This window comes from Vicia villosa, linkage group LG2 (assembly GCF_029867415.1).
Source record: "Vicia villosa cultivar HV-30 ecotype Madison, WI linkage group LG2, Vvil1.0, whole genome shotgun sequence".
NCBI classification, from domain to species: Eukaryota; Viridiplantae; Streptophyta; class Magnoliopsida; order Fabales; family Fabaceae; genus Vicia; species Vicia villosa.
The window spans coordinates 59,756,663-59,767,350 of NC_081181.1; the positions used below are offsets into that span (position 1 = coordinate 59,756,663).

The 10,688-nt window shown below is 32.3% G+C and overlaps 1 protein-coding gene across 1 annotated transcript; it reads left to right on the top strand.

The window, feature by feature from the left end:
- Positions 1 to 1,946: 1,946 nt before the first annotated feature.
- Positions 1,947 to 9,162, top strand: LOC131650862 (threonine--tRNA ligase, mitochondrial 1-like). Its single transcript, XM_058920569.1, has 19 exons — positions 1,947 to 2,509; positions 2,617 to 2,676; positions 2,787 to 2,876; positions 3,844 to 3,918; positions 4,071 to 4,199; positions 4,304 to 4,393; positions 4,677 to 4,765; positions 4,849 to 4,945; positions 5,030 to 5,116; positions 5,472 to 5,556; positions 6,044 to 6,138; positions 6,310 to 6,342; positions 6,430 to 6,516; positions 7,074 to 7,166; positions 7,411 to 7,503; positions 7,594 to 7,815; positions 8,172 to 8,243; positions 8,613 to 8,684; positions 8,771 to 9,162. Exons 1-19 carry the CDS (start codon positions 2,042 to 2,044, stop codon positions 8,864 to 8,866), a joined length of 2,133 nt encoding a protein of 710 aa, XP_058776552.1. The 5' UTR covers positions 1,947 to 2,041; the 3' UTR covers positions 8,867 to 9,162.
- The last annotated feature ends 1,526 nt before the right edge of the window (positions 9,163 to 10,688 follow it).

Below are 10,688 nucleotides of genomic sequence, written 5' to 3' on the forward strand. Positions count from 1 at the left end.
ACAAGCATAAATCTAATCCCAGTAGATTAGAACCTCAAGCAATCATATGACGGTAACAGACTCCTCACTATCATAGGATGAGAACAGAAAACCAGAACTCGAAAATTCAATGAGTACAGCTATGATAAAAGCCTTAGTTCAAACAAATAGAATTGCAATTAGATATCAAACAAACTAAAGGTTAGAATAACTTGGTTAAATTTCATTAATCTGAAATTTTTTTAAAGAACACAACTACACTTCTAACTAGCATAGCTAACAATACAAACACAATTACACAACTACACTTCTCATTAACATAACTAACAATACAAACACAATTACACTCATCACTTTAATACAACTAGTGCAAACACAACTAACAATACAAACACAAGAACCAAACCCAGAAAATAGCCCATGACTTTTATCTTTTTCTTCAACAACTCTTCATCTCTTGTCTTCATCTTCAAAAGCTCTTCATTTTTCCTTGTGTCACTCATTAAATTCACAAGTTCATCATTCTTATCTTTTAAAGATCTAATCACATCCTTAGCACGATTGCTCATTTCTTCATCAAACCATTCAAAATGATTACATCCTTTTTTCCTCATCACTCTAAAATTACCACATCCATAAAACCTCCTTCCTGGATTAGCATAACTCCAAGAAGTCATCAATGGTGACTCAAGGTCACACCAACACCTATTCACTTTTCTTCTTGAACTGGACGAATTTGTTGAAGCATAAGAGAACTTTGATTCTGACATAATTGGAGAAACGAGATGAATATGAGTAGAAGAATGGAATTGGATTGAAATTTTGTATCGGAATTAGAAGAAGAGGAGGAACATTTGGGGAAGAACACTTCTCTAGGTTATAATTGGGGAAGAACACTTCTATGCAGCTTTTAGGTTATATTTGGAGATGAACGTGCCTATATAATACTTCTATATGTTATTATTTTTAACTTATTCTTTTTATTATATATAATAAAAAACATTTAATATAAATTAAACGTTAAAAATATAACAAGACTAATGACATGGTAAAATTTACATGTGACTTCAAACTGACACGTCATCAAAGGCAATGCCACCTCATTAAAAAATTGTTCCAAATTTGATGGAGGACTAAAATTCAAAACAAAACATGAAAAAGGGACCAAAATCCAGATTTTTAAAATGGGAGGATCAAAATTCAAAAAAAGGTAAAATAAGGGGACCAAAGTTGCTATTAAGCCTTATTTATATTATATAATTTTGGGTTAAATACGTTTTTAGTCCCTATAAATATGCGACCCTGCATTTTTAGTCCCTATAAAATTTTTCTTCAATGAATGGTCTTTCTAAAATCTTTATGAATGCAATTTCAATCCCTGCTATTTTCTAAAATTTTAAAAACTGTTTAATTATCCTTTAATTTTTAAAATTTTCAATAATTCTTTTTATATATGTTTAGAATACTGTAAACTATTTATTTACCAAGTTTTAAAATTTTTTAAAACGAGAAGAATTAAATATGAATTTTTTAAATTTCAAAAAATAATGATAAAAAGTAATGAAAATCTCAACTTAGAAATTAAATTTTGAATTTCTTTTTTTTCCATGAACTTTTTAAAATATTATGCACATGTCTGTAAAATAATCATTCAAAAATACACTTTAGTTTGACAGTAGGGACTGAAATTAGGTGCATAATAAATTTATAAGGACCATTTATTAAAGGAAAATTTTTAAGGGACTAAAAATGCAAGGTCGCATATTTATAGGGACTAAAAACGTATTTAACCCTATAATTTTTGATGTATTAATTAAAGTGTAGTATATTTCTTTTTTTAATTAATCAAACCTAAAATTAATTTCATATTTTAATCACTTTTAACGTAACAACCCGTGCGTAGCACGAGTGTTTGCCGTGAGAGTTGATAATTTAAAGCTATGAACTATAAATATTTAATTTAACATGCGAATTTTTTTCCCATGCCACAACGAAACAAAAAATAAATCTTGAGTAACCAAAACCCTTCAAACCCTTAAACCAAACTAATACACACTATCCTATGCTATGCTCTCTAATCCGTTTGCGCCGTAACTCATCTTCAACCTCATTCCTTCATCATCTCAGTAACCGTTTCTATTCCCCAACCGCCGCCGCAACCGCCGCCATGGTTGTTCACGCTAAGGACGAATCCTACCTAAGCGCCACCATCCCAAAGCGCATCAGTTTATTCGAGGCGATTCAGGCGGAGCAACAGACTCGCCGGCTATCCCTGTCACCGGATCCGATTAAGGTGACACTCCCCGACGGAAAAGTGAAGGAAGGGAAGAAATGGCAAACGACTCCGTTTGATGTGGCTCGTGAAATCTCTAAGAATTTGGCCAATAATGCTCTCATTTCTAAGGTTAATGGTGTTTTGTGGGATATGAATCGTCCTCTTGAAGAGGATTCGTTGCTTCAGATATTTAAGTTTGATGATGATGAAGGACGTGATACTTTTTGGCATTCTAGTGCTCACATTCTTGGCCAGGTCAGTGTTTTAATAGTTTTTTATTGCTTCAATTTCAATTCAATTTGGATAAATTATATAGATATTGATGTTGATGTTGATAATGATGGTATTTTTTGTGTGTGTAGTCTCTTGAGACAGAGTATGGATGCAAGCTTTGCATTGGACCTTGCACTACCAGAGGAGAGGTGTGTATTTTGTTTGTTGTATTTTTGTTCATGCAATTTGAACTGTTTTTGTTTATGTTTCGTATGAGAGGATTTTTGAATGAGAAATTGATGATGTTTTTGTTGTTTAGGGTTTCTATTATGATGCATTTTATGGTGATTTGGGTTTGAATGATGATCACTTTAAACAAATTGAAGCTGGAGCATTGAAGGCTGTTGCGGTAGTGTTTCTTATCCTTATCCTGCATTGCATGTTTTATTTTATTTCATTTATATTTAATTTTTTGTCTAAGGTTGTAAAAACGAACCTGACTTAGAATTGTTGAGACCTAGGTTTTTAAAAACAGTCCGTTACCGCGAAAAGGGCCGCGACTAAATGTTATCGGTATTCACCGATTTTATGATGTCAATTGTCTAGTTTTTAAAACATTGGTTTAGTTCTGCTAGCTCCTTTAGCTGCTACTTTGCTATTGGGATTGTTTTACATTTAGGTTGACAAATATTCTATAAAGTGAGATTGTCTCTAAATGAGTAAGTAGTTAGGTATTCACCCTTGAATTTTAATGGGTAGGGATCTCAATGCACTGCAAATTAAGTAAAAGGTAGTTATGAACTTAATTTTACAGGTAAACTCACTTAGTAACCTAAATCTCTTAGGATTATTTTAAACTCACTTTAGAGGATCTAAATCATGTATGATTATCTTAAATACCCATGTATGTCATTGCTTTTGTTTGACAGCTCAGTCTGAAATTTGGTAGGAATTAGTTGTGACTGATTTTATTTAAAATTTAGTTATTTATAGATATAGATAGACTATTCCAACATTTCTAAATATTTTAATTTATTGAAACAAAATCAGATCAATTCTATATGTAAGCTTTATTTCTTAAATCTAAATCAATCCAGATCTCATTTTTATAATGGGCTCCAAATGTATAAGTTGTTTTCAAAAGCAAATCAAATCATTTCCTTTGTTTGAAGTTTCCAAACACAATGCAAGATCTTTAAATACCTCCCTTTAATCTAGAAATTTTGATACAGTTGTCTTTTCCAGTTTTTTCATCTCCTAACTTAGGTGTTCAAAATCAAAACTATGAACTCAGAGTTCATGTCTATTCTTAGGATGAATAAAACATTTTTATGTTAGTAAATAAATGTGATGGATGATAAAGGTTGTATTTGCAGGAAAAACAACCCTTTCAGCGCATTGAAGTTACACGTGACCAGGCGCTTGAGATATTTTCTGATAATAAGTTTAAGGCAAGTATACTTTCACTTTTGTTTCTGACATTAGTTTTCTTATCTTTTCTACCAGGTAGTCATATTAATATGAACTATATTCCCTATTTTTGTTCACCTATAATTGATGATATGACAATTTGCTGCCTTGGCTGTGTGGCAATTGTTATCAGGTCGAAATTATCAATGATTTGCCCGCTGACAAGACCATAACAGTGTACAGATGTGGACCCCTAATTGATTTATGTCGAGGACCACATATTCCTAATACATCCTTTGTCAAAGCAATTGCATGTTTGAAGGTATGTATTAAATATGTCTTATTGAACCTTATTATAATTGAGTTTAGTTTATCCAAAAACTCATATCAATGCAAACACTTCGGTTTTTGGTTTTACAATTCCAGGCTTCGTCAGCATATTGGAGGGGAGACAAAGATAGAGAAAGTTTACAAAGAGTTTATGGCATATCTTATCCTGATCAGAAGAGTTTAAAGGTGATTTCAATTCATATGTTATTTCTCTAGTAAACCATCTAGCTATGCCATATCACAGACCGAGTTGTGACAGACTGAGTGTTTAGTGGAGTAAGTAACCTTTTAAGAATAAGAAAATACCCAATTGTTGATAACAGTGTGCTATAGCGTTAATCAGTGCCTTAGATTCTCTGCCCTGTGTAACTGTGGTATTTTTTAATGATGTTTGGGTTGTGCTGCTATATGTACTATGGTTGTTTATGATTTTATGATTTGATTATGTTTCTTTTTCTCCTTATTTCAGGAATATTTGCATCGCCTTGAAGAGGCTAAAAAGTACGATCACAGGATTGTGGGGGTGAAACAAGAGCTTATTCTTCATCACGAGTGGAGGTATAGTGGGTTCATTCTTTCTTATTTCAGACTTTAGTTATTTTTTCTTACTGCTGACTCTTGGTCTGTCCTGTTTATGTTAGCCCGGGAAGCTGGTTTTTTCTTCCACACGGTACTCGCATCTACAACAAACTCATGAACTTCATTCGAAATCAGTACAGAGACAGGGGTTATCAAGAGGTAAAGTTTAGTATAGAAGTTTCTTGATATAACTGAAAGCAATCTTTTTACTATTGCTTACTACTATTTGGATGGAATCATCAGGTTATATCACCGAATATGTATAACATGGAGCTGTGGAAGGCATCTGGTCATGCAGAAAAGTATAAAGATGATATGTTTGTTTTGGAGGTATATATTATTTTTGTTTGCATGTATTTTTCTGTAACTGTTACGTTATCACTTTTGAATCTACCAGCTCGTGTGCCTAACTGTAAATTCCTCTGAGCTTATTAAGTGCCATTTGTGCTAAAAATATTTCAGATGGCTGGTTATTTAGTTTTACCGTCTTTCTTTTTTTCTTATCTCTTCACTGTTCTTGCCTTGTTAATCTTAGGCATCTATTTGTAGATATTTTAAGAGCGAAATGGAGAAGTATTAGTATGATAAGTTTTTTGAAGAATTTTTCTACAAAACCTTCATAATATGTTGTTTATTTGAACACTATCAATTTATCTAACCAAATTATGAAAATTGTGTGTTTTAGGTTGATAAACAAGAGTTTGGATTGAAACCAATGAATTGCCCAGGACACTGCTTAATGTTTAAACACAGAGTTCGTTCATATAGAGGTAATTTTCACTTGCATAAACAGGTTTTCAAATGACATCTTTTATTTCTATGCTTGTGGTGGCTGAGCTAGTCCAGAATTTACTGTTGAAATCTGGATAATGTACTTGTTTGAGCTACTTGGTTAATGGATTAACATTTATCTGAATATGCCTAAATTGAGTAATACCTGTCCAGTGTTATTTTATATCGTCTCATCTTTCCTCTTGCTTACATATTCACATATAGCTCAAAGAAGTGGTTTATTTATTAATAAGCTGTATTTTTCCATATAAAATCATTTTAGCATAAAGAGCAAGATTTTTTCAATCATGTCCAAAAATTGAACTGGAAATAGACTAAAAATTATAATTTTGGTGTGATGGGAGGTAGAGATAATTTAGTTTCTATTTTTGTAAGTGAATGAAAGTGTAGTTTGGATATTTTTAGGTAGAGCTGATATATTGTATAAAATATCATCTCACAACACTGTTATTTATGGTTTTGCAGAACTTCCTCTTCGTTTTGCTGATTTTGGGGTTTTGCATCGAAATGAGGCCAGTGGTGCCCTAAGTGGACTAACACGTGTTAGGAGATTTCAGCAGGTAAATCTTTGTAGGAACTGTGAAAGTGATCAGTTTTCTTTGTTTTATCTTGATTACATTTATAGTTGGTTTCTAATGTAAAGACTGATTGTCACCTTGTCTTTAACTTCTGTTTTCTATACTATTAGAAGTTCTGTATTGTTTACGTCATTTACTTTGTGTGTTGGACAGGATGATGCACATATTTTCTGCAGGGAGTCCCAGGTGCGTTGAACGTAAATTTATGTAATATAATTTTTTATAATATCGTTTAAGCTGAAGCTGAAATTATTGTATCAATTCATTTTACAGGTTAAAGATGAAGTCAGAAAAGCCTTGGACTTTATTGATTATGTCTATCAAATATTCGGTTTCACATATGAACTGAAACTTTCAACGGTATTCATTTGCTCTTTATTATTCTCAAAGTTCATCACTTAGCATTGATGCTCATATGAAGGAGGAAATTACTTTTTCCTTCTTTATCTTGGCTTACTGCTAAGGGTAAATTATTTTTGGCAATATGTGCTTGTATTGCCTGCCTTTAAAAAAAAAGCTTGCATCGCTCTTTCATGAATCCTAATTTAACCTTGGATGGTAAATGAACATGAGATAAGGATAGTAATAGAGAAATAAGATATGCTTGTTATATAGGAAAATTAGTAAGCAAATGGTTTCGGGGCTGGTGATCATTGATCATTCATGCTTGGGAGCTTTTGCTCTAGTTATTTTCTTCTCTTTAGATCAATAAAACAAACCTGCATATTTGCCGATAGTGATTGCTATATTGATCGTTATCTAAGCATGGTAGCTTCTGCTCTTGTTATTTTCTTTTCTTCTATACATGATATAGTAATACATGATAAGCTCGGTAGCCTCTGCTGTTAGTGATTGGATTAGTTTATTTAATGACTCAGTTATTTACTTTGCCTTGCCTATGTTAAATACTTGAGTAGAGGCCTGAGAATAAGCTTGGAGATGATGCAACGTGGGATAGGGCTGAAAGTGCTCTCAAGGAGGCTTTGGATGAGTTTGGCAAGCCATGGCAGGTATTTTAGACGTCTTTAGTATCTTGTATAAGATATGATGTATGCTTGACGTCTTTAGTATCTTGTATAAGATATGATGTATGCTTTTCATGTTTTGAATTCAATTATAGGTTTGCTTGATACTATTTTTATTTTCTCATACATCCTTTTATTTTGTTTTTGTATATCTGTTTTATTATTTTCAATGTAATGCATCATTTGTAACCTTCAATTATGTGCTTATAATCTGAGTAAAACTCTGCAGTTGAATGAAGGGGATGGAGCATTCTATGGACCAAAGATAGATATCAGTGTATCCGATGCGTTGAGTAGAAAATTCCAGTGTGCAACTCTACAGGTTTACCCTGTTTGGCTTTACTTGCTTGCATTCACATGGTTCAGTTGTTAATTATTTTTACTGATAATTGGATAAACTGGCTCCTTGCAGCTTGACTTCCAGCTTCCTGATCGTTTTAAGTTGGAATTCTCAGCTGAGGATGAAGCCAAAATTGAGAGGCCTGTTATGATACATAGAGCCATTCTAGGATCAGTTGAACGCATGTTTGCGATACTATTAGAGCACTACAAGGGTAAATGGCCCTTCTGGCTCAGTCCTCGTCAAGCAATTTTGTGCCCTGTTTCTGAGAAATCACAAGCTTATTCTCTGAAGGTACACAGCTCTGTTTCCTGACTTTAGTCTGTTGTATATTTGTCGAAGTCATATGAGAACATTTAGACGGGGTGATGATGTGTAGTCCAGTAAAATTTGTGGCTTCATGCTTTTGAAATTTGTTACGATACAACTGCATCAAATCCTTGAACCAATTTGTGTTTTTTGAATCTGCAACAAGCCTTTTTAGATATACTTTTTATGTGGTAGCTTCTTCACGAAGTTTGAGCAATCTTCGTTGGATAATTATATTACCTAACTCTGTTATTGTTCTAGTTCTATTTTTGTTGGATACTAATATTTTGACCTGAAAAACCAGTTGCTGATTAAAACATTTTTGGGCTATAATTTTCTAGGTACGAGATCAAATCCACCAAGCAGGATATCATGTAGATGCTGATACAACTGATAGAAAGATTCAGAAGAAGGTATCACATACCTTTAGAATCAATAAATTTTTATTTAGTACTTCATGCTATCCATTCACGGGAAAATAGTACTAAGACAGTGCCATTCATCCACGGGAAAATCTGTCAGTTAATGTTCAAATATTCTGCAAGTGTTGAAACTGGGCTGTTTACCAAAGTGAATTTCATATTGAGTAGTGTTTTTTCCCCATTGGTATTCTGTCGCTTATATTTAGTGTTATGTTCATCTTATTCATGCGATTCAGCATTCCCTTTTTTCTGTTTTGAATTTGTAAATGGCCCCATTCAAGTAGTTCTATTTTATTTTAGTAAGCTTTTATTTTCTATGGTTTAAAGAAAGAACTATAATAACTAGTTGTCATTCTTTAGGTACGAGAAGCTCAGTTAGCACAGTACAACTACATCTTGGTTGTTGGGGAAGAGGAGGCGAATACTGGACAGGTTCTTCCTATTTCCACTATCTGATTAATAGAATGGTTTCAAATTTTTCTTTCTATAGGAAGCTAAGAGTTGTTTCATTGTTCCAGGTGAGTGTACGAGTCAGGGATAAGGCAGACCATAGCGTTATGACCATTGAGAACCTTCTCAAACACTTCAGTGACGAGGTTGCAGCTTTCCATTAATAATTTGTTTGTGAAAACGGATAGAGCAAGTTTATACCCCCAATAACTTTTTGCAGGTGTACACATATGTGTGCATTATTTACATTTCAACCTGACAATGTAGTCTAATTATAGACATGATTTTGTAGTTTAATGTATTTTCATTATTGTCATGATCAATGTGATGTGAATCTTACCTGGAGTGTACTCATGTAGATTTACACATTGTCTGTTGTAGACAGCATGCCATCCTTATTCTAAGAACTATAGAGGAGATTGTTACCAATATTTGTAATATACTGAGGCAGTTTTGAGCACATTTTTTTGCTGAGTTGTTTGTTGAAAAGGCAATTTAAACTCCCATCCCTAATGTTTTTAGAGAATAGTTAAAATTTTTAAACTTATCCATAGTAATTTGTACAAAAATATCCACTATAATGAACAAAAGTTATGCTAGTAATAAAAAGAGAAAATTGAGTCTCCAAGAATTTTAGTCTATGATTGGCGGATTATTAATGTGCTTGTTTTCTTAAAATAACATCTTATCATAAGTGTCCTTCTGGGCAATATATATCTAAAGTTACTGTTTAGATGACAAATTTTAGATAGCCTATTATAACAAATTAGTCATGTCAAGATGCAATAACTATTATGAATGTAATATTTATACATTGTATCAAATTGAAATTTATACATTGTATCAACAATTTGTATATTGGGAACCATTCGGGCCTTAGCCTTGCTAGCTAGCAAAAAGGAGATTACTCTTTGCATGCATCATACTTAAAAATAATATTACTCTTAAAATTTTGAACTTAACATCCGAGTGCATAAAAAATGCAATCAAAGTTAAGTCTTGCAAAACATAGATGGAAATATTCTATCAAAGTCAAGTCTCATATCCAAGGCAAAACATAGATGGAAATATTATGAGGTTAAGCTACTTATTTTTCACAGAGGTTAACGTCCATATTATTTACAGAGGCTAAGTTCCGTAGGCGTTTGATTTATATAACGAGTCAAATTTTCTCTATTTCTTCTTCATTTTCAGAGAGTTTTTTTCAAAATTTATAACAAACGTAAGCAAACTTCATTTTCATAATTTTTCAAGCTTTCTCGCTACTTCTATTGCATTAAATTCAAGCCTAGGGCATCAATCAACCTCTACTCCATACCATTCAATTGAAAATTATCGAATTCTCACATTCGATAAATTTTTAATTTTATTGGTATGTTTTGTGATGCATTAATTTGAAGTTAAACACATAATATCTTATTTAATAATATGTTATTTAAGGTACATAAGGACGCATAATAGGTTTAGTGAGTTTTGCATGTATATTTTTTAAACTTTGAAGTTAGAGCATTTGGGTATATGCTCTTCATACATACATACACACACACACACATATATATATATATATATATATATATATATATATATATATAGGGGACGACTCAAGTGAGAACACTTGGTTATTATGAGAAATGAGAATAATGAATCACGACCATTAAATTTTGATTTTATTGATTTTAATGGACTGGATTGGTTTCTCTTTCTATATTGATTTAAAATAAATATTAAGGATCATAGAAAGAGAAACCAATCCAGTCCATTAAAATCAACAAAATCAAAATTTAATTGTCGTGATTCATTGTTCTCATTTCTCATAATAACCAAGTGTTCTCACTTGAGTCGTCTCCATATATATATATATATATATATATATATATATATATATGGTTTTAGGAAGATACATAAGTTAACTTTCAAATTTTACTAATATGCATAGGTTGTTTGCTTTTGTGTATTTTGTACTCTGAGTTTGACTTCTTTGATTAT

Bases quoted from the DNA above. Each gene is read 5' to 3' on its own strand.
- LOC131650862 (XM_058920569.1), top strand. From the start codon at position 2,042: ATGCTATGCTCTCTAATCCGTTTGCGCCGTAACTCATCTTCAACCTCA. The intron at 3,919-4,070 runs GCAAGTATACTT...AATTGTTATCAG, and splicing joins TTTCTGATAATAAGTTTAAG to GTCGAAATTATCAATGATTT. The intron at 6,517-7,073 runs GTATTCATTTGC...ATACTTGAGTAG, and splicing joins ATGAACTGAAACTTTCAACG to AGGCCTGAGAATAAGCTTGG.